At 38.4% G+C, this 27,383-nt stretch overlaps 1 protein-coding gene across 7 annotated transcripts in view; it reads left to right on the top strand.

Annotated features, from left to right (window-relative positions):
• Znf385d (zinc finger protein 385D) overlaps positions 1-27,383 on the top strand; it is a 980,325-nt gene that overhangs the window by 655,450 nt on the left and 297,492 nt on the right. For 2 of the 7 annotated variants that reach the window (XM_063257004.1, XM_013144077.3), the window contains exon 1: positions 4,402-4,743. The exons of 1 other annotated variant lie outside the window; for it this stretch is intronic. Coding sequence is in view for 2 of the 6 variants with exons in the window: in XM_003480002.5 (XP_003480050.2) it covers positions 4,722-4,743 (22 nt within the window). In the remaining 4 variants the exon portion in view is untranslated. Of the gene's footprint in view, positions 1-4,401; positions 4,744-4,988; positions 5,580-27,383 lie in introns of those variants that run through there. 4 more of the 7 variants (XM_003480002.5, XM_063257003.1, XM_063257005.1 and 1 more) reach the window with 4 other exon arrangements.

Here is a 27,383-nt window from a genome sequence, read left to right as displayed (position 1 = left end):
TTAGTTTGTCACTCATTCCCTTCTCTGGTGTACCATACTGGTTTTGTTGCTTTCCTGGTACCCATAATGTATGAAGAACTGTCTTTGCCCTTTCAACTTTCTGCAGAGGTCCTTATTCAACATCTAGAGCAATGTCTGGAATACAATAGGTAACATTAATAAGAAATTAAATATATTTTAAAAAATGAATTAATAACTCATTAAACAACTGATTTGTTTTAGATTATTAAGGTAACAGTGCACACCCTGTGTCATTTGAATGACAGACCAAGGCAAATGCCTGCAATATATTAAAGTGTTAGCTAAAATCATTGTAGTATACTATGTGAAAAACATACAAACAGCACCTCATTGGGGGTCATAGATAGAGAAGTGTTCTCAGGTGACGTAATGGTTGAACAGAGACCCAGAGATTGTTTAGGAAGTTTTCCAACAGAGATCTGTTAGAGGTATGGTATTCGGGAAAATTCTAGCCATAAATTTAGAGTAGTAGTAAATGTTATAAAGGATAACACATTCACAAGCAAAGAAGTATGGCTTTGAAATAGAGGGAGAGTGAAAACTACTGAGCAAGAGAGTAGCATCATCATATCTTTTAAATAATATTGGATCTAGTAGGAAGAGTGCATTGGGTATTGGCAAACATGGAGTCAGCAGCATTGGATAAAATTTTATTGCTGCAATATAGATAAGAGATAAAGGCAAAGTAAACTAAAGCTCAGGGGAAAGTCTTGGAAAACACAACTGGGCTCTGCTAACTCAATGCTAAATTGCTGCTGCATATAGCTATAAGAATTTGAAAGGACAAACAAGCTCACAAGCTGTGGCCTGAAGTACCACCTGCCATCTGTATTGCCTGGAATTTAAGAACAGCTGTTGCTAAGCATGGACAAATTCAATTTTTGTGAACACTTTGCACAAAGCACCATCGGCGTTGAAGAACTGACTGCAGGCACAGAGAGAAGTCTGATGTAACACACACAACACAGCTGTACTTAGTATGTTCATTCATTCACTCATCACAGATGCCCGCTGAGTGAGAGTGAGTGTTATACTTCTAAAGCCCATGGGTACCCCATCAAACAGACAGAAAGTCTTGTCCTTATAGAGATTATACTCCAGTATGAAAAAATAAACATATGTCTACAGTAGTTTGTCAGATGAGAATTGATACAGAGAAAAATAAGGGGAAGAAGAGGTTGGCAGTACCAGGGAAGGGAAAGGGCAGCCTCAGACTCTGCCAAGGAGAAGTGAGTGACTACACCAATGAATCTTAGAGAGATGGAAGGGAGATGAGGAATCATTTGTGTGATAGACACACGGTTCTTAGACCAGAGAGAAAATTCTCACATAACTAGGTGGTTTTATTCTAAAATACATAACCAGGTTAAGTGCCCTTGCTTAACTAGTGAAAAGTGTATTTCCATCAAGGAGGTTGATGCCATGGCTGGCCCTAGATAAACTGACCTGGTCCTTCCTTGGACACAGCTAGATTCTGGGAGCTTCTTAGGGACATATGTCTTAGGGACATATGAGGTCAGAGATTTAAAACAGGTCCTACCCTAGAACCACAATGACGTGGTATATAGGGGCATCTCTCAGATTTAGTTGGCTTATACACAACCTCATGTCTAACCACCATCAGTTGTAGCTTTGTTTGGATTGATACTTTCAAATTGTAGAAAGTATATGTTGAAGAGATGTCTTCACTTCACTTCACTGCTATCACAATATAACTCATGAAATCTTTGTCAACAAATGAAAGTGAGTGTGATTGTATAAATATATATATATATATATATATATATATATATATTCAATGGATTACTATACAACCTTAAAAAAGGAAATCCTATCATTTGCAACTTGTATGAATGTGGAGGCTATTTTGTTTTGTTAGATGAAATAAGCACTGACAAGAAAGACAAAGATGCATTATTTCATTTATATATGTAGTTTAAAAATTCGAGTTTATAGAAATAGAAAAACGGTAGTTACCAGAGCATAAGGGATGAAAAGGTTAGGGAGATGTTGGTCGAAGGAAACAATGGTTATATTTTTTTCTTTATAAATATACTATATGAAAATAATTTTAAATGAAAAGTATTGAAAGTTAAACAAAAATCGCTTTTTTTTTCATCCAGATGGAAGCAAGTTTCTTTCTGAGGTTTTGACATTTCAGACAATGGGTACATAGAGGAACTGAGTACTGTTAAATGCAGAGAAAGCTTCCCTTTTCTGGTAATAAGAATACTGTTGTACAGGTAGAACATTTGACTGCCTCTTGAATGCTGAACTTACTTTTCTAATGGTTGAATGTCCCTCTTTGGGGTATAATCTCAATAGTCCAAGCAGCAGAGGTCAGCATGTCCTAAAAGCAAACACTCTATGCCTATAAATTCATGACTATATATATTTTTTACAGAATGGCATACTTTGATTGGGGATAACTTTACCTAAGCTATTATATGTATATAAATGGCACATTTGAGTAAGGAAGCCTGTTGGAGAATTGTGACATATGTTCAACATAAAAATAAAGAACCGTTCTTTACTAACCTAATTATTGAGAACATTGCTTACCATCTCTGGGCACAGGGTTTTCATTTGTGACAATAATATCCACCTTTCTATATCTCAGGTTGTTAGTACGAAAGATGACACATGAGAAAAATCTTTATAAATTGCAATGCTGTTATTAATGATGAAGCTATACACTAGGTGTTTCAAATGCTCTGGTTTAAACTCAACTTTCAAGGTTTGTATCTTCTAACTACAGGAACTCAAGTGGACCAAAATTGTAACATTAAACTGCAGTGCCCCCTAGCCCACTGAGGCAGTCAGTGCAGCTGAATGGCCTCATGAATAAGAACCAGCACAGATGGTTCTTTTGCCTGAGGGAAGGGCTGTTAACTGTACTTTTGGATGCTTTCCATCTGTCCAAAAGGGGGGAAAACCACTTTCTTTCTTCAAACTAAGCCTTTCTTGCCTGAAATATTATTTTTATTTTTAATTTTTAAAAAGGAGTGAAATTGTAAATACCATTTACTACTTAAACTTTCCTTTTCCAAATTGCTTTAAATGGAGGGTAGCTGTAAAAGAACAGTACTGCACTAGATTTACCATGGATTCACCGTGAATCTGATTTGTATTTTGATTACCTATTTACATTCACTCAACCCTTTGTAATACAGCGTGATAAAGGTGTATCAGTCAAAGTACTTTTCACCAAAGGGGACTTAGAGGTTAAGCTCTTTTGTAAGATTTCACAGAAAGTTGTTACTATATGCTTTAGCCCTTTAGTGCCAATGCACATGAAACTCACAACACATATAAAGTCATGTAAGGAAATATCATTGAATATTTTATCAAAATGTAGAACCACTTGCTAATATGGTTTATAAAAATACATCAGTTACTTTCTTCCAGTCTGCAGTTCTTTATCTCAAATTCCTAATTTCATACACTTTTAGTAGAAATTTTTTTAAAATGGTCTAGTAGATAAATTGAGTTCCAAACCTATGAGTCCTTGAGAAACAGAACTTGCATTGGGAGTTTATTTTCCATACTGAGCACTTGAGTATTAATCAGCTCAGTTTTCAGGGATTTTTTATTTTTTTCTAAAATCCTTTCTATAAGATAAGGGCTGCAATTCGTTATACACCGGAGGGGACGAGACTTTGCTAAGCTTTGCCTTTCGGACTTTTATCCCAGATAGTGTGTGTGGTGTGTTGTGTGGATCACTAGGCTGGAATTATGGCATAATTTAGGGTACCTTTCAGATTAAACCTCTCTCCTCTGATCTGTTAAAGACGGTTTCACCCGCAGTGTGCTTCCTGTTACCTACTAAGGGAGGAGGCCAATGTGAAAGGGGGTGACTTTTATTACCAGCTATTTTCTTTTATGTGGCTCCATCAACCAAACTCGGGAAACTCTCACAAAATAAAAACTACTCTTACAGTGAGCTGATCACTTCTAAGTCAAAACCTCGACCACGTTTGCAGCAGACTTCCGCCTCTATTTCTTTTATGAATAAACATCACAAACAGCAACAACAACAAACCCTGAAGCTTAGAGCAGAGGATGGAGGGCAGCAGCACAAACCTCTTCTTGCTGCCTTTCCAACTTGGTGGTGGAGATTAAATTTTGGGTGAGGATGCTGGCATTCACAGGCAGGGCGAGAGAAAAGTGTGTCTAATTGCACATTAATGGCAGACTCGGCCTCAAGCAGGCTCCTCCTGGCACCCCGGTGGATGCTGAGCCCCTGCTCTCTTTAAGAGAGCCCCTCACCCGGCCCCTCCCAGCCCGGGCTCGTCAGCTTGCCGAGAGCCGCGGTTGGTCCAGGCCGGCGAGCCCAGCGCCTCGCGGAGCGGCTGCTAACTGGGGGTGGGGTGCGGTGGGGTGGGGGGTTCTGTTTGTAGTACTCGCGGTCCTGATGTCACAGGCGCGGCAAGGACATCGCAAGGAGGAGTCGGATTACAGTAAGGATGGGCAGTGCAGCGGGCAGCCGGAGCGCGAGCTGCAGCGGCCGGGGATCGTAGCCTGGGAGGGCAGCCTGCGCGGCGCGCAGCCCACGGAGCGGGCACGCTGGGCGCTGCTGCTCCCCACGCCCGAGACGGTTCCACCGAAGGTAGCATGCAACGGCTCCGCTTGGCGCGTCATCCCGGGCTGCGAGCTGAGGCTGCAGACGCCGCCGCCGTGGGGTTCCAGCTATCTGATTAATGAGAAACATAATGTATTTTGGTGAGTGTTCGCTTCGATGATGCAATTCTGGGGGTGCCCGGCTCTTCACCAAGCAGAGGAGCCTTTAGGAAATAATCTTTGCGCTGCGAGAATGTCACATAAAGCCTGCCTCCAGTTGGCAACTGGGGAACCACGCTGGTGCGGCTTCCAAAGCTTCCATTGTGCCCCAGTTCAGGCTGTTGATCAGCCATGGATGAGTTTGAGTTGGAAAAGAAGAGAGCCTGGGGTGGTGGGTGGATAAACTTTGCCTTCCTTGGTCGGCGTGAAGTTGGCTTTTTTAGAAAAGCTAGGTGAAGAGGAGAAATTCTGCAGTGTGGGAAGGAATGGGCTAACTTAATGGCATGTGAACAAAGTTCCTGTACTATTGATGCTATGAAAGCTGAGTTAAAATGAACGTTTCATTAGGCGCCGGGTTTTCCCTCAATTCCCTGTCAGCAGAGGAAAACATTCCTGTAGTGGGTTGTGAGAGTCGCTGAGAACTCTCCTCCTTACCACCCGGTTGTTTCCCCGGCTAAGAGCAGCCTCCTGCAAAATGCATATTACTTTAAACCTTTGAAGGTCTCAGAGCTGTTAAATATTTGTGTGGTTTAGTTCCGTGCCACGGTGGAAACCTCCCTTAGGTGTTCAGCGGAGCTGCCTGCATTTCCAGAAAGCATGTTGAGGCTTCGATCCGGACTGTCAGCTGAGCACTGTAAGTGGGCTCAGAGCTGCGCGTTTGCACTGTATGGCTGCCACTCACTGCTAGAGAGAAGGCAAAAGCCCTGCACTCCACAGGAGGAAACCGGGGATCTGGACCGAGTCTCCTCTCCTCATCTTAGGAGTTATGCTTTCCTTCTGTAAGTTCCCTCTGGTGCCATCGTTTTAAAGACATCTTACATTAAAAGGTTTGTGAGAGAAACTGGAGAGGAGCTAGGGGATGATGTGATTGGTTTAAATGCTGAATCTAGAGACTTCTTTCAATTTAGAAAAGTATTTAGAAATACTTGAATTGGAGCACTATTAGTTTGTTGGATGTTTATCTCTGTGTCTGTTATTTACTTTGTTTTGTTTTCTTGAGCTTTTGAAACATTTGTTAAAGTATGGAAGGAACGTGAGCTGCAAAAGCTAAAAGCCTCTAGTTGTCTTGACAGCAGTTTTGATTTCCCTATAATTTGCGTCATATTAGAAAAGATGTCTTAAAATATCCAAAATTTATTTGAAAGAAACAATCCTAACTTCTTAGTTAAATTTAAGCAGAATCTCGAGTGAGGCAAACAGCTCTTTCCTGGGAGCTGTGATGAAGGTGGTCAGACTGTTCATTGGCAATTAATAAAACATTGTTCACCATGCTTGTATTTGACAGATGGAAAAGACTATAAAAATCATATGTCTTGGATAAAATAACATTTTGGCATTTGTAAAATGATTTTGAGAGATTTTACTATTAGTTGTTAAGTTTTTGAGATTGTGTAAGGAGTCTTTATGTGGTGAACAGTAGTGCTAACTAGAGAAGCAGGAGAGTCTAAAAGTCGAAGACCATCCGTGCTGCACCGGATTGTTGTGCGGCTTCTGGAGAAGTGTTCACTTAGCTGGTTCATGTCATTAGCTGTAGGCTAGTCCAGCTTTCTTATGAAGCAGTGTGATTCACGGTGGAATTAGTTTCATTATGTAATGCAAGTTTTTAATAGTATAAATTGAACTGTGATGTCCTACTTACCTCATATGAAACTGTCCTGTGTCTTGAACATGGTTCAGTCTCATCATAATTGTAACATTAGAATATTTTCTTCTATTCCTGTAGAAATCATGTGTATTCAGGGTTGGTGTTTATTTCAGGTTATGCTCTACAGCCCCTCACTGTAGCTACTGGACATCCAGAACTCTGGGCGCCTAACTGTCTGTAATAAAATGTGATGTGCAAGATATAGGGCAAAAAGCATTGAGGAGAACACTGCAGGCATGTGAAAGATCCAATAGCATTCTAATGTTTGCAAACCTCTGAGACTGCATAGGTGTGTATGTATGCAAATATATGTGTGTCTATATTTATGTGTATCTCTGTGTGTATCTAATGTTTCGTCTATGTCAGGTAATTTTTCAAATCCATGCTTTGACTTTGCAAACTGGTTGACCATTACTTTTTTTCATTTTTTAAACTGCAACTGGTTTATCAAGTCAGGGAAAACAGGTACAAAAAGAAGGCTGCACTTTATTCTTGGGATTTTCTGGTGATTTGTGGAAATGAGGTAGAAGTGTCAGAGATCTTTTATTTGTGCCCCCAGCAGGGAGTGGAGGACAGCATGATGATGCTATGCTACTAGGTGAATTGATATGAAAGCAGGAATTTACTTCCTTTATCATCTGATTGTCAAGTGTACGCCCTTTCAAACAGAACTGAATAATGGTTGCTGACTTAGCCTATCTGTTTCTCTTTAACCCTGTTTTCTCTTAGGGACCGGTGATAGTTGGATCCTGTCCTAGCCCAGTGGGAGTCTCTTGTGTGTGTGTGTGTGTGTGTGTATGGAAGTTGGTGAAATATGTAATATTTCTAGTTCATGTTTTGAGTGTGCTGCTCCAGACTTACAAGACTTATGGAACCTTTTAATGACTTTAAGCCACACTCTTATCTCCTATTGAAATTTTAGTGCACTGTTTTCAACAACTGTCCCTTTGTCCTTACTGTGCAGTGATTTAAGAGTTTGCTGTTCAGTCACCGTGGATACTTTTGTTACTTATTGTATCGATCTTGCATTCATTACTTGGAGTTAAGTATGAGGTTCACAGGCAAGAGAAGCAGGGAAAATCCCCGTCAGCATCTTGAGGAATGGAAAAGCAAGGGGAAAATAATAAATACTATGAAGTTACACTCCCCATCCCAATAAATATTTTACACAGTTAAAATTTTACATGTGCCAAGGATGAGTAGCCATTAATAATTTATTCAGAAATAAAAGCAAACAGCTGGGAAGCTTCTTCCCTGATTACGGAAGGGAGGTTGTGGGTGCTTGTCAGTCCAACAGGCAGTGCTGCCAGGTTACAGTTTGGTTCAGAAAATGTGCTGGTATGAAGGGCAGGTTCTTTGCTTGAGTGCATCCTGGCACTTGATCAGTGCCCGGCAAAAGATTGTAACTGTACACTGACTCCAGTTCTGAGCACCGTCCATCCCTTCTCATCTGGCCTGACATCCTTCTCTGGTGATGAAGTGGTGAGCCGTCGGTGACAGTGGTCATGCCACCTACACAAGTCACTTAGGTCTGGCAGACACATGTGTGCCTTATCCTTTGCCATCAGGGAAAAAATAGGAGGTTAGTTGGATCTGAAAAATTCTGTGTGGCCCCAAGTCAGTGTGCTTATCCAGGCCTGTTTCAAATAGATAGAGACCATGGAGAGTTTGCATTCAAGGGGAAATGCTCCAGAAAAATAAAATGGAAAGTATAATAAATGAGCAGAAACAAGAGACAAATTTTAATGCTCACTGGAAGTGTTGCTATTAATAGCATATTAATTAAACCTAGAGAAAAGGGCAGACAAAATTTAGAAAGTGTGAATGAACCATTCAAGTTAAGCTTGGTGTTAACCGTGGGCCAGCTGTCTCCTTTAAAATACCTAATAAAAGATGGAAAAGTATTTAGTGGTGTGCCTGTTATAGCAAAAGGTACTTTATCAAGAAAGCTTTTAATACAATTGCTAAGACAATTCTAAACCAGAATCTTATTCCTCTGCCTATAATAGGCACGTTTGCACCATCTGAGGATAGACTTTGTTCTTTCCCCAAGATGTCTTGAACATTGTTCCATCAACATTTACACTTTGATTGTAGCTGGACCATCACGTTTAACGTCCAATGCAGTATGTTAGAAACACAGTTAAATGGCGAGGTCATGAGGAAGCAACTGATTAGAAAACAGCACGCAGCAGAGAAACACATCCCTCTCTTTTAGTGTGTTCAATGGAAACATTTAACCCCTTCTAATTAGTTGGTAGTGAGTGATCTGTTATGGGGAATTAGGGCCACTAGAGCCTTCCTATACACTCAGGAGATGTTTCTGTCTTTCTTGTGCCTGACAAGGGGGCAGAATAATTAGGAAAGAATTTATATTTTTTGTTTTAATCTTTGGAGTCATTACCGTTATATTTTATTACAAATGAATCTCATGACATGCAATAAATTAATGAATAACAGGGGTGGGGAGTGTGTTGGGTGGATAGTGTCAGACGGGTCACAGGAAAGAACCTGAAATCAAAAAGAACTTTAAAACGGTAAAGATTTCTTCTTAAAACAGCCGTCTTTTAAGTTCACCAGACATCCTTATTTTAAGACGCAAAAGTCCAAATTTAATCAAATTGCCAGTAACACAGACTCTTTAATATAGCCTTAAAGTTTGAGCTGATATCTTCCCTTCCTCTTTTTATAGAATCTCTTTACTTACTCTAATTATATTGAAATGAGAAAAGTTTATTTAAGGAATAATTTCCAAAATTCAAGAGATAATGAGGACCTCTGCAGTTACCCTTTTTTGGGGGGGGGGGGCGGGGCTGGAAAAGCTTATCACAAATACAGACAACAGTTTTAAATTTGTGGTTTCTCTGACTCCCCATTTCAGAAAGCCTGGTCATAGCTGCTTTTGATTAAAAAAGCATAGGACAAGATGTGTTAGTGAGCGTGTATCAGACAAGATGACATCAAACAGTGCCTCAGTGTCCAAATACCTCTGTGGTTTTCTTCATTTTCAGCCTTTATGCATTCCTGCATCTTTCTACATCATTGTGCTATACCACTTAAAGATAGTTTGAAAAAGATAAATATTAAAATAATTTTGAGTACAACTGGCTTACAGGTTCAATAAGTGTCCTATAAACTGTAGAATTAAAAAAATTAGGTCATAAGGCTAATTCTCACTGCTTTTCTGCTTTAGAAAGAGTGACACTTGCATAAACAGAAACCTGTTTCTAGTCTGACCTTGAGCATGGGATGATTCTATTTGTATTTTACTATGAAAAACGTGAAAAACCAGCCAAGGTCGTGGTCACTGCCCTCTCCCTTTCTATTTCTCTTTTTAAAAAGCCATTACATGTCATTTCCCACAAAGATTAGTTTTGCAGCAGAATTTCACACATAGTGGATAGCATTAAGCGAAACTACAGCATAAGAGGTAGTTAGAAATAGCAAAGCTTAGAGTAGTTGAAATCAGGCTTCAGTCAAATTGCTAGGGTTGAAAATAGGAAGACGCTCTGCTTTGTCACAGCTCTAAAGTCATTATGCAGCAGCTGGAAGTCAGAGCTCTTCTAGTGTGAACTCCGGGTCTGCACAGCTTTGGAAATGGAAGGTATTTCCGTGAAGCAAAAAAACCTCTAGTGCATTTGAACCTTTAGGAGCGCGCTGCAAGAGTTGCCTAGACATCCTTCTGTCTTTCATCAGTTTTTTCAGCTCTCTCTATCTCTGCCTCTTCCTCCTCTTCCTCTCTCTCTCTCTCTCTCTCTCTCTCTCTCTCTCTCTCTGTCTCTCTGTCTTTTCTTTCTCTCTGTCTTTTCTTTCTCTGTGTCTTTTCTCTCTCTCCCTCTGTCCTTGTCTTTGCCTACTAGCAATATCACATTTCTGTAAGTTGAGCGGAAGAAGAAGGGTAACCTGTCCAAGGTCAGAAGGGAAATCAGCAGTGCTATCAGGATTGATGCTCAGAGGAAACGCTGTCTGCCTCATAGCGTTGTATCTGGTAGCTGAGGAGTGTGGGGCTGTGGATGGAGTTGGTGAGCTGAGAGCCAGTGATGGATGCATGTTGTTGAATGTGTCCTTAGCACCCTGCTCAGTGCCCAGTGCATAGAAATACATGTTGGATGCTCTAGATTGAATGGATGTGGAGACCACAGAGGAAGAAAAGCCACTTCTTCACCTCATCTTTCGATGTCAGTGTTTCCTGTGAAAAATTGTACTTTGTCATTGACAAGAGAAGCAATTATTTTTGATCCTGAAACATTAGCTACGTTTAAAAAAATCCATAGAAATAAGGACTAGGCCTTAAAAATTAAATCATAAATTCAGTATAATGAATTCCAGGCTTTTTTTTTTTTTTTTTCTTTCCAGTTGCTTCTTGCATCACAGGGCTCTACAGTATGAATAGAAGGAAGATAACTCTGTGGAGTATCAAGACCAGTGTACAAAACTGAAAAAAAATGCCTAAAATCATCATATAAAATGGCATTATTATGCTGTGTAGTAACTCACCTCGTCACAGTTTCAGTTTTCAACTTTGCTTTGTTTTGTGAAGTGTCACTCTCACCACAAGGCACACAGGTAGGGTGGGCGAGAAAGACTGCAAATTGCTGAAAGTACCTGGGAAGGTCGTGAGTTTTGAAGGTCATCATTTGTGATAGAAAAGCGAATGGAGTTAGTTTTTACTACTGTTGCAACACTTGTAAACTTGTTCTTCATACTTGTTTCTCATATTCATGCATTTTCTTGATGAGATAAAGTACTTGAAGCAGATTGCTTTGAGGATGAAAATGCAATAATGAATATAAATATACTTTAATAAAATAATTCCTCAAATGTGTATAGCAGTTTGCATTTTTCAAAGTGTGTAAACGTTATGCTTTTTTAAATCCTCAAAATATCCCATTGCAAGAAAAAAGACAAAATATAATTTCTGTTTTTAGAAGTGGAATTTGAGCCTCAAGTGATTGAAATAAGTTTCTCTAGGTCACACAGATAGTAAATGGCAAGGCATAGAATCTTAATTTGGTGTTTTGGCGACTAACTTCGGTGCTTTTATTTCAAAATACAGGGATTCCAGGGATATTTTTATGAATGGAAGCTATTTATAACTAGTAATGGTAGAAAAATATTGTAACTAATAGTAAAGAAAATGAATACAAATCTAAGATACAAGATATGTTCGTGTTTTGATTTTGCAGACTCAAAAATGACAGAAGTCTGAAAATTCTGCCTTATCTTGTTGCCACAAATAATAATCAGAGAAATTAAATACTACCTTGCAGATATGAGTGAATGGGTGTGCCATCCCAAATTCCTGTGTTGAAACAGTTTATATGTTGAAGCGCTAATGCTTCATGTGGTGGTAGGAGGAGGTGACTCATTTGAGGAATACTTAGGATTTGCGGAAGTTGTGAGGCTGGAGTATGAAATGAAGAGGAAGACTCACTAGAGCTTTTGGCCTCCCCTATGTGAGTCTCAGTCAGAAGACAGCTGTCTGAAAGCCAAAAAGAGCCTTCTCCCAAACCAGCCCAGAACATACCTTCGTCTTAAACTACCAAACCTCCATAATATAAAAATAAATGTTGTTTGAACCACTTTGTCTATGGTAGGGCAGACTCAGGTGATGTAGCACATTTAGCTTCAGGCAAGATCCAGGCTTCCCCTGCTGCCCTGGCATCTCCCAAACAGTATCAGATTATTACAGCATATTTAAATTTTATGGCTTCTATTTATACATTCTTAACATTTAACTCAAAACTTGTAAAAAATTACAGGTCACTTATACCACAGGTTCTCTCGTATTCACAGTGACCACATTGCCACTGTTGTTTAAGATGGTATTCCAGCCTGCTCTTCTTTCCATGATTGCAAAAGTGGAAAAGATATCTGACTTTATGATCTGAGCTGTTCCACTTGCTGGTGCTGTCTCCTTGGACAGGTCACCTCATAGCTTTTATATTTTTTTTCTTTGTGAAAGAATAACAATAATGTTTCTTACAGTTCTATTTTCAGAACTACATATACAATGGGCATAAAAGTGCCTAGCATTAGAAAGTAAAAGGTGAGTAGTTTGTTTAGTTTTTCCTCTTGCTTTCATCCAACTAATATACAATATATAATAATTGAAAAAATTAATTTTATTAGGGTCAAAGTGGAAAATAGGAACCATGCAAATTAATTCATGTATAAGCAATTGAATGCAGACAATTTATTACAGAGATTATAGAAGAGACGAAAACTTCGTGAGGGACGTGAGGCTACCAGTAGGCAGAATCTGGTAGGTGTGAGTGCAGAGATCAGAGAGTCCTGAAAGCCAGTGCCCCGGTCCATCACAGGCCTAATAAATTGAAGCATAGAGGAGACCTAGCCATCGACTCATAGAGTGAGAAATGTTTCCATGTTTCCATGTCCCGTGCATTGCTTCTCTCTTGCCTTAGTGGAGCAGAGCCAGAGAATGGCTGACAAGATAGCCTGGGAAATCACCCCGCAGGTGGTAACCACCATGGCTAGAATGATGTCAGAAAATAGGCCAAGGACCTGAGGGGGACCTTGGAGCTGACAGAGTGGCACTGTAAAAAGAGGAGAGCTTTCTGCAAAAGTATCCCAAGTATTTATTACAGTATGAGGAAGACACAACAGGAAAGGGAATGCGGTTGAAAAGCTTTTGCCCCTGAAGTATCTACTTTGTTGCTTTCTGGGAGGTTCGCTTTGGACCACTTGGTAAATCACCATCTGCCTAAATTTTTTCCTTTGCCCAGTGAATGGGTTAAGAAGTCTGATGGTGAAGTTCAGTGGGATTTGAACATAAACTTCATAGTCTGCAAAGTACTGTGTAATGGGCTTTGTGAAGAGAATACGAAAAAATTATAAAGAGAAGACCAGAATTTGGAACTTGACAACAACTTAGAAACAAATGTCCAGCTGTACAGTTTAGCATTCCAGTGGAGATTTCCGAGTACAATGGGAAAGTGAGCATTTGGTTACGTGCTCAAGTAGTTTATACTGTGGGCTTAAATGTACCCTGGGGTTCTTGTAATCTGTTCTTTGCCATTATTCTATACCAAATAGAAATAGGAGAAGGGTAGATAGGATAGAGAAACAAAGCAGAGTGTGGACTCTGAGATTCCATGCCATGTACTCCTCTCCAGAACCCTAATGGGGATATAAGCTCAGAAAGCTGATAATTTATCAAGAGTTGCTTATGAAAGAAAGCGGGATTTTGTATTGATATGTATTTATCCCTCCATGTATTGCTGGCATTCTAAAGACAGATGTCTTTGGCTGAGTATACCTACTATCAAACACAAACAAAGAAACAAAACAAAACAAAACAAAGGGCAAATCACTGCCCCATTGTATGTAATTAGTAGCATCTTGTGCAAAGCCTGCTTGTAAAGCCCTGTGATAGTTCATAACTTACAAAACCCTTGTTTTGAAGCAATGCTGTGTTAACTGCTGGGAAGCATTTCCCTTGCAGTGCACAATATGGAAGGCTCTGATTACCAGCAGGTGTTATAATTAGCTGCCCTGCGGAAGGGTGAGCTATAACTTAAAGATCTATAGGGAGTCTTTGGAATCATGCCCTAAGGAATATTAACAGAAGAATAAAAAAGGTATCAGACAAGGCAGATTGTTTAAAAATGTTCCCTTAAAAAAGTTATGCAAGATATAAAATAATACCTTTTAGTAAATTACTTTTCTTTTGACACTATTGCCTGATTTTTATTATTGATAGAATCTCTTTTTAAGTAAGAATATTTTAAAGAGGTGCTCATGGACTTTATGGACCTCTTGTTTTCCTTAGAGAATTCTTGGGTTATCTTTGTGAGTTGTTTCACGCCAACAGGTAGGATGGTCCTTGCTCAGGAGAAGGTGCTTAACATATGCTGAATGCTGCTTGGTATCAGGGGCTGCCCCCAACTGTTCATTGACACCTCATCATCATCCTTAAAAGGAAAGAAAATCAGGGCATCTAAATCCTGGTTGTACAAAAGAATCATCTGGAGAAGTATGAAATGAAACTAGCATCCAAATCTCATCGCGGTCCACTAATATCTGACTTTGTGGTGATGGAACGAGGCATCTGTGCTTTGTTTTGAAACCCTCAGTTCTTCTGTGGTACATTTGTATTGAGAATTACTGAAATGCATAATTTAAATCATTTTACAGAGAGCATCCTGTGTCCCAAGTTTCTAGCTTGCCCTCAATCACTCAGGCAGCAGTTGGCAGGGTAAGGACGCCAGCTATGTCACTTTGAGTTCCAAAGCTGCATTCTGTCCCCTAGAACACGTTGCTTTCTCTAGGGAAATTTGCCTATAACATGAAGTCTGGGTTCATTTACAAAATGTCCTATGCTGCCCAAACGTGGTTTCCAAGGTAAAAACCTTTTCATATGGGACATTTTGTAGAGTTGCAACCCAAAAGAATTTAGTTGTCTGTACTACTTGATTCTGGATCACAGTCTTATGGTTTTAGAAACGATTCAGAACTATGCTTCTTGTAATTTAATATTCCTGCAAATCGCTCAAGGATGGAAGTAAGATACAAATCCTAATTCAGTGAACCCGAGGTGTTGTGCCCAGAATTCCGCTTTTGTGATCATCTCATATATGGTGTTGGAGCTCCCGGGCCACCCACTAATCTTCTGGTCTACCCACTTTGAGTAGTAATGCTTTAGAGATCATTATTGCTGAGCTCCTGCCTTCTGCAAATGTGGGCAGTTAAGTCTCCAGCTAAGTGGCCCATCTTAAATTCTCAATAGTATGATCCACCATCGCATTTGGCTTGGGAATCATCAGGTCCTCAGGACAAGGTACTTCAGTGCTGAAGCAGAAAGTATCTTGCCGAGTGCAGTGGATTGGGCACTTTAACTCCAGTAGCCTGAGTGTGGACCCTAACTTTAACACTGATGAGTGGAAACAACTTTGTAACTTGATCTATTTGATCCTCACATTCCCTATTTGTGAAGGAGGACAAATAAATGAATTAAATTAGGCAGTGCGTGTAAAGCAGCAGAAACATGGTCAATAAATATCAGGAATAGCCATGATCACTTATTCATAAGCCTGATGTAGAAGCAACCCCAAAATCAAGTGAGGTGGCCAGGGGTTATCTTTGCTCCATCTTCTCAGTACCAGAAAGGACAGCTAAGAAATGATATATCACACATGGCAGGATGTGCGAGCTGGAGTGAAGTCATTTTTGGTTCAATGCACAGCTTGCCCAGGCCAAATATCAATACTAATGTTTTTTATTTGGTGTTTAGGGAAAGAAATGTTTGGCTAAAACTTTGCCACCTTGGGACATTCTGAACAGGATCTTCCTGTCGACCTTTTTATCCATTAGTGTTTCTTTGAGCTCTATAACCACTGATGGGGGTGACTGCGGCTAATGACTGTGCCTTCCATCTCCTGACCCATCATTGTGCTGACAATCAATACCCTTAAAACAATGCACCCTGGACAAGGTGGCACCTCCATTGCAGCTTTTACAGAAGAGGTTCCTGGAGAGGAAAAAGGCAGGACTTTTAACTCATGCACTTGCTGGAATACAGAGTAACAGGAGCATGCTGGATTCATCAAGGTTTGTTGAGTGTGATGCCATACTGTGGAGATCCTTCCCTCCCCACTTCGATGCAGATGACTTCAGTAGAGATCAAAGGTTCTACTTTCTCTTGCTCAAATAGCTGGTATCAAGGCTAGCTCTGCTAGTTCTTATCTAGGAAAGCCAACTCACTCATCTCCTGTCAAATGCCAACTGCTTTGGAGAGCATTTAACCTGCCTTATGTATGACTGTCATGTGAAATGCACAGTGCACTTTCATTTTTTTCTGGTTTGACTAGTAAATGGGGCTGCCACAGCAGTAAAATTACTCCACAGCATGGGTTATCTGGGCTGAACTGCTGTCAATTAGTATTTCTGAAAAGACAACAAATGAATATCAAGGTGCACGACTCTTTGTTTCCTGGACCTTAAAAACATGACTGCAGAAAGGACTTGGCATAATCATACTTTCACTAATAACCATTTTAGAAGCAAAACTGGGAGATTGTGGTGCCTGCTCCCATGTCTACTTTCCATAGTTACAGTCTGTAACATTCAGAAAGGGCATTTAAATGTAAAATACCAAAGTGTCAATGTCAGAGATAGGAAAATAGAGGCCAAGTGATTATTAAATGCACTTATCTAGCTATAAGCAACATTCCAGCTAAACATTAAAGTCTGGTTTGGTCTAGTGGGTGAACTGGATGAATTACTTAAAGTCTCATCTTCCAAATCAGTAAACAGTGAGTTGGCTGTTCTTCCTACTAGTCAGAGCAGAGTGAGACAAAGAATAGCTAAGTGTTGGTGAGTGCTGAGTGTGTAATCAACCATCATTCACCAGTCCACACAGCAGTGCTATGATGAAAAACTTTTCAGTATTATCATTTTAAAACCGAGGAAACTAGGTACAGAGAGGTCACACGATGGCATTAAATTGGGTGGCCAGGCTAGGTCACACTCAGTGATGTCTGACTTCATACTCTAGGCCTCCCCTTCATACTGTTTGTTGACTTTGGGTATAACCTGTCTTCAGAAAACCTCAGTCTTTAAGCATTGGCTCACTATTCAAATGCAGCAGAGTTTCTGAAGGTAATAGGTTCAAGTGAACAAAGATACAGACAGATGTGTTGGAGGGGCCTGAAGCTGAGATGAAAGCAAGATCTCAGTACCCTTCCAGGAAGTCTGCACAAGAGCAGGAAATAGAAAATCTTACTCATGGGAACACTGAGCACTAACCCTTCTTCCAGCTGTGATGCTAAGTGCAGAGCTTACCAGCTCCATGTGTCAGCTCACTACATACTAGTAAGTGTTTTGACTTTTACTGGTGTGAGTTTTTGCCTGATTTAGGGACCATCCTCTTCCAAGGGGAGCAATGGATTTCTTTCTCACTTTGTTTTTCCTGGGCACATTGGGCAATGTGGCAGCCACATGTGGAGTGGAATGATGTTTTCCTATCAGATAGCAATTCAAATTTCTTTTATACCTGTGGAACACCAAGCACTGAGACCAGAGCCTCTTTCTCTACTTCCAGTATAATATTTTTTAGAAAATAATGATGTGTATCCACAATTGAATAGTGACAACAAAGTCAATCCCTTTACTCTTGTGCCTTTTGTTGCATTTTGAAGACTAAATTGTGTGGAAGGATATGTGTATACTCCTCAGTTTTCACATGGAAAGAAAGTACAGTTTTATATATCATACCATTTATCAAATACTGGTGTTCCTGTCTTTTTATTTTATGGATGCATGGTATTTTAATTCAGGGGTATATTGTGAGATTTTTTTTTTCTGTTCCTATTAATAGAGAAAAAAGTTCTTCCCATTTTTTATTGATAAAAACAATGATTATTACTGTGCATACATATTTTTTTCGGGGACATGGATGCTAATATTTTTAGGATGAATTCTTAGGAATAGAATTTCTGATGCTAGACATATTTAATACTCATGGATGCTGCCAAATGTGTCACAAAATTCTTTATTGATCAGTTTCTACAACTTTTCTCCCATTTAGCATATAATAACTACTTTCAAATTGGTAAATAATTTATGTGAAACCTGTCTGAAAGACCTCTTAGTGAATATGCATGGTGGAACAATAAGTCTTCCTAAAATTTTTTCCTTGCTCTTTCTTCTCCAATCTATTTCTTTATTTCATATCTATTGTGCTAATTTACATCTGAATGTTATTTTTATATTCACAAAAAGCAAAGGAGCCATAACAGAGAAAGATGTGCTATGCTTTAAAAATGGGATAAATACAGTGGGAAAAATATACCTTGTAGGTGAAATATTTTTTCCAACTTCAAAATTAAAAGAATAATCTCTAGATTTTTAAGTCAATTAAGTCTAAAACCAAACATAATCACAAAAAGGTTGAAAGTGTCACTTTTTTGGAGCCAGTGGGCTTATAAAGGTACAAATAGATGTATATCATTTCATTTTTCAGGTTTTATTTCTTCTTTTTCTAATGTTGTATTCTACTTTTTTCAGCATCTTCATTTAACACTGATTAAGCTCAGAAATAATATGTAATTTGTACAGCATGGGTGTACAGTGAGTACTAAAATGCCATATTTATTAAAGAAATATTTCCAAGAAATTGATTATGGTCTCTCTCTCTCTCTCTCTCTCTCTCTCTCTCTCTCTGTGTGTGTGTGTGTGTGTGTCTCTCTCTCTCTGTCTCTCTGTCTTTCTGTCTCTCTGTCTCTCTCTGTCTCTCTCTCGGAATGATATTGATTTAATGAACTATATGTCATTATTTCTACAGAAAAGGGAAGATTATTAGGTTAAGTTATGGTACCTGAGGTCAAGTAGATTGAAAATTGCAGATATCTAATTGAAAGCATGACTTTCTAGTAGATACCTTATGTACCAAAGTGTCTATGGTCCCTTTCATGTTTTCTGCCCAGTACTGTGGAGCCGCTTCTGGGTAGTATCGGTAATAGGAGACAGTTATGTAAGGTGAGAGTGCTCACTTTCCTGGTGTTTGCTGCAGCTTTAAGGACCATCACAGATGCCCTTGCTATATTATGAAGAGTACTAAAAGCCCTACACTACAGTACAGATCATGAAGACAGAGGGGCAGTCAGTTAGCTTTTCTGCTGTAGAAATCCAAAATTAACTGCTGTCTCATTGGACCATGCCTTGCTGTTCCTAGTGGTGCCACATAAAAGACAATTGTGAAGATCACTAAATCACTGCACTTAATGATATGCTAATTAGGAGCGTATGTAGAGATCTCAGTCTAGTGTCATGATTTACATTCCCTTTGTTCACTCAGCCCTTAAGTTCTCTGGCATACTCTTCATTGCCCAAGCCTTGTGCTGCATGCAATAGAAAAGTCTCATTCAGATGACAGCTCGTGATCTCATTGGTTGTCTGACAGAATGATGTTACCTTGTGTTCCTCAGCTTCTATTTTACATAAGAAAAAAAAAAAATTAAGATATCTACCTGCCTGACCAAATAGTCAGTATTGAATGGTTTAGTTGGAGCTGTCTAGAATTAAAGTCAACTGACTCCTTTCTCATCATTTATTCTCCAAAAGTTATAAAATATTTTTTGTCTCATTTTTTTTTTCTTACATCAAGTTTAGGTGTCGATTGCTGTATTCATTTTGTAGAGGAGGCCATGACACTTTCCTATCATTATACAGAAAGTGGAGGAGCAAAGAGTTGAATCTTTGCTTCTTGGACTTAGGGCTCCAGTCTGCCATAATTTGCGCTAGATTTGGTGTGGGTGGATATCTGACTTCATAGGGTCTGATGAATTCAGAATTCTTTTCCAGCCCTGAAATTTCCTGATCTTGCAGCAGCAATGGGATAAAAGGGCGTACAGCTTGTTGGAGCAATAAATCATTGCATCCTACACAAGTCCCTCAGGTACAATCAAGTCTCCCTTATCCTGTTTCTGTCAGTAGTGCAAATCATTTATCTCTAGTGTGGACTCCTGTAATTGTCTCTAATGAGTTTCCTGATTTGTTTCTGTTGTGCTTCAAATTCAAGCAGCATTTCTCTGTTCCAAACTGTAGCTACCGATATGATAACCCTGACACATACACACATATTCTTTGCATGCAACATTGTTTATTTCCTCACAAAGGGCTCCACATTTCTTGTCCAAGTTATCAGTACAGTCCACACAGTCCCAGTTTAAGTGGCAATGTTTTTTTTTTATTTCTTTTATCACATACTAAGTTGCAACTTTGCAGAACTACTCACTTTCCCAACTTTCAGAGTCTTTGTTTCATGTTTTGTACAAGTGATAGTTTCTTTTTGCTCTGTCCCCAAAATTCCAAGCAATCATTTTCTTCACTTTTAGTCTCTTCTGCCGTCCATCATTTTATTTAAGAACACAGGCATTTCACAAATTCTTCAAAAAGATGTGCTCAGTGTACCCTTTTAAAGAAATACCATGTAATTCTTTCTATAAGGAATATTCTTTACTACATAGTCTTTTCATATGTAATATTTCCCAGACCTATTTGATCAAGATTCCAGAGTATTTTATAAGTTCTAGGTTTCCTTCTCCTAGTTTCCATGGATGTAGCCCCAGAATCTGTATTTTCAAAAACTTCCCCCAAATTTAATATTACAAGATTGTCAGCTTTGCAAATTATCCTATACATGCAACGTAGCTGCACTTAAAATACTGGCAATATTTGACTTTGAACTACACAAACAAAGCTGCAATTTGTCTTGTAAAAAATCATATCTGAATGCTCTAGGAAATTATGAGAAAAGCGCCTTCAGGGCACATTTCACCTAAAACTTATCATGATGCTGTAATAAATAAATAACGTGTCTGGAATAATAGATAGTAAAGCTGACATTATTTCAAGAGGTAAGTATTGATACTTTAGTAGATATTAAGGCTATAATAAAAGTATTTCAGCTGATTGGTAAAAGCAGAAACAGATACATTATTTGGGGACAACTGGATAAACATTTAGATAAGTAAGGTGCATTTCTATTCCACTTCTTACATCAAAATAAATTGCAAATTGAACAAAGATTCAAACATAAAACGTAAATCTATAAATATATGAAACAAATTCAAGATGAGCAAATTTTTATACTTGAGTTAGGAAAGGCTCTTATAATCAGTATACAAATTCAATGCTATAAAAAAGGAGAGATAATAAATTCAATGAAATAAATTTAATAACTTACATTAGGGAAAATTTTAGAAACTAAAAAACAAAAAAATAGAAATAGAAAACAATATGTATGACACCAATCTCAGACAAATGACTATGTTTTAAAATAAAAAGCTTATAAAAATCAAAAAGGAAGACAACTAAGAATTGTTAATATATACAAACAATGAGAAACTTATTCTGAAATTTCCAAGAAGAACATAAAATTCAGATTCAACAAAATACTTAAGAAAAAGAACAAATTTGGAATATTGACCTCTAGCTTAGTTCAAAATTTACTATGAAGCTTTTGTAATCAAGACATTGTGGTGTTGGTGAAAGAATAACCAAGATCAATGAAATGGAAAGTCCAGAAACAGACCTATAAACATATTGCCTAATGATTTTTGTTTTGTTTTGTTTTTTGAGATAAATTCTTGCTACATAGTTGAGATTGGCCTTTAACTCACTATGCAGCTGAGGCTGGTCTCAAACTCACAACAATTCTCCTGCCTCTGCCTCCCAAGTGCTGAGATTATAGGTGTGTGCCATTATGTCCAGCTTATAAATCTGATTTTTGACAAAAGAAAGATAGTAATACAATGAAAATAAAATAGGATTTTCAAAAATTGTTGTGGAACAACTGGACATCTACAAGCAAAATAAGTTGATAATAATTAGGTATAAACTTTAAAACTTTCATAAAAATTGACACATGAATCATAGTCATAATTAAAATACATAAATATACAACCCTTGGGTGTTAACAGTAGAGAACCAATTAAAAGTTTTCAAAATCCTTAAAACATTTTAAAATATAACACTGAAGGCATGATTTATGAAACAAAGAAGTAATAACTTGAACTTCATTTAAATTAAAATTTTCCATCCAGTTAAAAACAGTCAAGAGATTGAGGAGTTGTGTTCCAACTGACAGAAAACACCTACATTTTAAAGAGACATACCTGAAGCATTCTTATTCAGAAGAACTCTTCAAACTCAAGAATAATAAAACCTGATTTAAAAATGGACCAGGCATGTATCCAAAGAATGTGTAAAGATGAGGAATCAGTCTGAAAGATACTCCATATCATATGCCATCAGAGAATTCAAATTGAAGCAACAAAGAGACACTACTACACACCTATCCAAACAATAAAAATATACAGAATACTGACAACCCCAAATGCTAGCTTGAATAAAAATCTCTCATTTATTGGCTTTCAGGATACAAAACTGTATAGGCGCTGTGGAAGACAGTGTGACTATTGCTTATGACGCTAGCTAGACAAGCTATTACCATGTGATATGCAAGTCAAACTCCTTGGTATCTACCCAAAGAATCTGAAAACTTTTGGTCATGTAGATGTTCATAGAAGCTTTGTTGATAGTTGCCAAAAACTTGGGACCATCCAGAATGTACTTAAGTGACTGAAAAAATTATGAGCCCTTTAGATCATATATCAGCTGCACTATAAAGAAGTGATTTATCAAGCTGTATTGAGACATAGAAGAGACTTAAGTGATTATTATGGAATAAAAGAGGACAGCATGAAAACAATACCCACTCTGTGATTTGAACTATGTAACAGTCTGTGAAAAGCAAAACTATTGAGACAGTGGACATTCACTGGTTATGAAGAGCTAGAGGGAACAAGACATGAATAGGCAGAGCACAGACAGATTTTAGGTTAGTGGAACAAATCCGAGTGGTGCTGGTATGGTGAATACATCCAGTCTCTCATTTGTCCAAAGCCACAGAGTGTATAATACAAAGAGTGAACCCTACTTTAAATTATGGACTTCGGTGGACATCCTAATGGAGGATGTTGATAATGGAGGATCTATTTGTGTGGGATTCGAGGATGTGTGCAAAATAGCTATACTCTGCTGCTCAACATTTCCATTAATCCAAAACTCCTATGAATATTTAATTAAAAAGAGGAAATGAATAGCCATGTCACATGTAAAAATATATATAATAGATATTACCATTGAAAACAGATCCAACTTCACACATAATTGCATTGATCTTTACTCATAATTAAAAATACATCTAAATAATGAGATATATATATATATATATAATTTTTCCATTAGTGGTTGGTATATTTTAAAAAGTTGAACAGAGTTTTAAGATTTTAGCATGGATAGGCCGTTCTTACAATTATGTGGGTAGAAAACTTTTTTGCAAATTCCACACAAAAGCGTATAATATTGTATCTTACATGTATTTGAATAATATATATGAGTTTTCATGTATATTATTTATATATCCTTATGCATATTTAAAATTTGTACTCGTTACCCTAATACATTTTTCAAGAATATAATTGTATCCCAAAAGACCTCTTGATTATATGTCACTAAGTGTGTTAAATGAAGCATTGGTTTTAAAACAACAAAAAGGAATAGCAGTAGGAGAAACACCAAATATAATTATAGTACATTCAAAATGCTGGAATCCCATGCAGTGTAAAAATAAGAATATAGATCTGTGTGTCACTATGTAGAAAAATCTCTAGAATTTAATAGCAGGTAAAGAATGCAAACCTCAGAAGGGAAAAATGTATTCTTCTAAGAGTAAAATTAGCTTAAGACAGCCCTTTGATAACTGTACGGATACAGCCAAGTACATTTTGAAATAAAATGAAGAACTTGGTAGTCACTAGATTTAGAAAGAGAATTTAGAATTTTTACGTCATTCTGTGCAGACAGAGTGCTCTTTTAAGTCGGAGTTTAGTTCCCTTGTTTGCTGTTCTATACCAACATTAAATAGTGCATGATATGTAGTAGGCACTAGAAAACCATCCAAGGGATGACTGTTTTACCAGGGTCTTTTTCCTCATTTCATTTTCAAGTGTCAGCTGGCACTGTATTCTAAAATATGTCTTTCATTCTTTTGTTTATGTATCTATTTGTATAGCAAAGAAAATGAATATATTGATTTAAAGTGCTCATGAAATAATATGTAAAAGGTTCTTTAACTTAGCTTGGATTGCAGGGCACCATTGGGCATTACCAGCTCCCTTTCAGAAATTCTGTTTTGAGATGGTTATGAATGGGGCCAACCCTAGTTTTGGACTGCAGGCCTCTGCAGGTAATGTCCCAGGCAGAGTGCTGAGAAACACATTGAATTCTGTGTTCTGTGGTCAACTTGTGTATTACAACTTTTAACTGAATGAATCTGGCCAAAGCTCTTCATATTTGTCTGTTACTTTATTGTGTTGATCTTCAGTGTATCTTGCATGTGGTATGCACAGTACAGTATTCTTAGGGTTCAGTGCAGCAGTTTCTTGTCTAGCAGAAAGCAATGTAGTCAGTAAAAATTAGTGATTGAAGAATGAATAAACAAAACAATGAAGACCATGCATTGTGATTAGATGTCCAAGGCTTGCTTTCCCTCCATTTCAGTGGCTCTGAGGGGAATTTCATGCAAAATCCAAGGTTGATTTACTCCCAGTTGGATATACATTGATCCTCTAGCTACAAGCAGATCCTATTCTTGCTTTCCTGTTACTCAGCTGAGTCACTATTAAGGCTCTCGCTTCTGATTGGTGTCAGTAGTGCTGATTAAAGTGCTGCTCCCTCAGTGCCTCAGGTGGACGCTATCCTTATAAGTAAGCCTCCTTCATTTTCTTCTTGATCCAGATTTTTCACCTAGTCAGTAACCTGATTCAGAATTGATTCTGAGTGATTATAGAAAATCGATTTGGTGGGGTACTAGGTGAGCCCAAGATCATGATTTTTTTTTTTTTTAAGTGTCAGGGATCAAACTCAGGACCTCACATTTGCCAAGCAGGCACTTACGCCACTGAGCTAACCCTCTAGCCAAGACCACAAACTTAAAGCGTGTTTTGGGGAAAGAGAGACGTCCGTCCTGCTGGAGCTCCTCAGAGTTCACAAGATTGCCAGAGTTCTGGAGTCACACTGCCTTCTAGTACCTTGGAAATGATGCTGTTATCTTCTGAAACATTGGAGTGGGAAGATAAGCCATTTTTACTGTAGGTTATAAGTGGTGCCTCTTATTAATCTTAAAATAGCTTGAGGACAGATCTTCCAGCCAGTGACTAGAAACCAATATTGAAAGACATGTCCCTTACATTGAAAAAAGAAAGAAAGAAGAAAGGAGAAAGAAAGAAAGAAGAAAGAAAGAAGTGCCTCTTAACAATTGTAATGTTTAGGCTTCAGTTGTTTTTAAATTTTTAATTGCTTATAAATCTTTATACTTCAAGAAGTAAAGTGCATTTGAATACATATAACTATGATTTTTGCTATCAGTGAGCCCAGAATGGGGAGAAAAGACCTCCTGTGTACCCTTCTTTAACCTTGTCAAAGAGAGTGGCTCAGCATGGAATAAAATAGGATTTCTATTTCTGCACTCCAGAGGTGTTAGAACTGTTCTTTCAGAGTGCAGGTAGTGGAGACAGGGATTGTAATAGTAGTTTCTTTGCATAGATACTAAGCTCTGCTTTGTTCCTGGCTTGGTTCTAGACAGTAGAAGGAAAAAAATGAAGCAAAGCAAAACAAACAAGTAAATGAGCAAACAAAAAGGAAAGCCTTTCCTTTGAAGAAATTACACTTTTAAAGATGAGGTAGATGTTAAACATCAAACAAAAGGTATATAGCATGTTTGAATGTAGTAAGTGTCATGGGTGAGAAATTTAGTTAAAGAGACATCTCGTATATGTAGTTAAAGCCCTAGAGTAGTGGGCGAGCCTGGTACAGTAGGTCTCAATTATGAAGGTAGTATGAAGCCTGAATCTAGTGAGTTAAACCCTTTATCTTCTAGCAACTAGCTGAGGGAATTGGACAAGCTCCCCTATCCAACTGAAGTTGAGTTTCTTTTATAAAGTGGCAAAAATCTTTGATTTATTATGCAATGGTAAGAATTATCCAGACATATAGGTAAAGAAACAAACATATAATAGACCCTTAGAAAGTTGTAGGGTTCGTATTGCTTGTTTTGTTATTACAAATTCAGATGTTTTAAACTTTGATTTTAGTAAATATCACTAAAATGGCCTGTTAGATGAAGGAATGTATTTACATTGTTAAAGTTGAGTATATGTCTTATGGGGATGCCTTCAGGTTAAGACTTAATTGTTTTTGTAACTTTAGCCTGGGAAAGATCACACTTTTATCCTGTGATAAAGGTTGGGTAGATCCTCTCACCTCATTTAACATGGAAAAACTAAATGGATCCTAAACCTGAATATACTCAGCTGTGACACATCAAGGTGGGAAGGTGGCACATAGCTAGATGGGTAAAAGAGAGAAACTAGACTCAAAGTGGTACATCTAGGCCCAAGCAATTGCAATGGTCAGCTTTCTCATTGCTAAGACAGAGGTCTGACACCCATCACTTACAAGAGGATCCAAGGCTTCAATTCATAGTTGGCTGGCCCTAAGGCAGAAATAACATAGCTAAAGGACATGGTGGAAGAAAAGTGCTCACGTTGTGGTATATGAGACACAGAGCAGGTGAAGAGCTCAAGAAGAGGTCGAGACCTGGACTTGTCTTCAAGATCATGCCCTCATGACTCCCTGTCTCCAGCTAGGCCCTACCTTCTAATAGCTCATTCCAGTATGAACTCACTGATGAGGTTAAAGCCCTCATGATTCAGTCACCTCTAACGGAGTCTTTTAAGCCAGGCCACTTGCCAGTGAAGATTAATTCACCTAGTGACTAACTGAAGACAGGTGAACCATGTACTCAAAGTCTAGAAGGTGGAGCAAATGCCCACAGAGGTGCAGAAATTGGAGAGGAAGAAAACAGGAAGATATAGTAGACAAAGACAAATGCACCCTAGATTTAGAGAAGGTTAGACTCACTTGTAGGTTTCAAATCTTTGTTCAGGGCTAGCAGTCTTCAGAATTTTTTTCAGAGTTTGGAACATGGAGGAGAAAAATCTGACCTTGTTAGAAAGGTTGGTAGGAGATTCTAGGTTACATGGTAGCAGAAGACAGACAGAGTTCGAGATGTGTGGCATGGAATTTTAATGAATTTGAGAATTTAGTACGATGAGGAAAAGTCAGCACTTCATCTTGAAGGCTACAGTGATGCTCAGGCTGATCTCTGGCCCACTTGGGAGCAACACAGATTCTAAGTTCCGTCCCACGGAAGGCTGTAGTGGTGAGCCTGTGGCACATGTGCCACCGTGGGCTGTTTGCTATGGTTGAAAGCTCTGAAACATTCGCCATCACTGACTGTGTGACTCTTAAGACAGAAGCCTAAACTGGCGGTCATAGTGTTAGTCTGTAG

This window comes from Cavia porcellus, unplaced genomic scaffold (assembly GCF_034190915.1).
Source record: "Cavia porcellus strain 051 isolate PalLab524CR breed Dunkin Hartley unplaced genomic scaffold, mCavPor4.1 scaffold_10, whole genome shotgun sequence".
Taxonomy (NCBI): domain Eukaryota; kingdom Metazoa; phylum Chordata; class Mammalia; order Rodentia; family Caviidae; genus Cavia; species Cavia porcellus.
The sequence above is the reverse complement of the archived record's forward strand: the minus strand, read 5'-3'. Positions and strand labels throughout refer to the sequence as shown.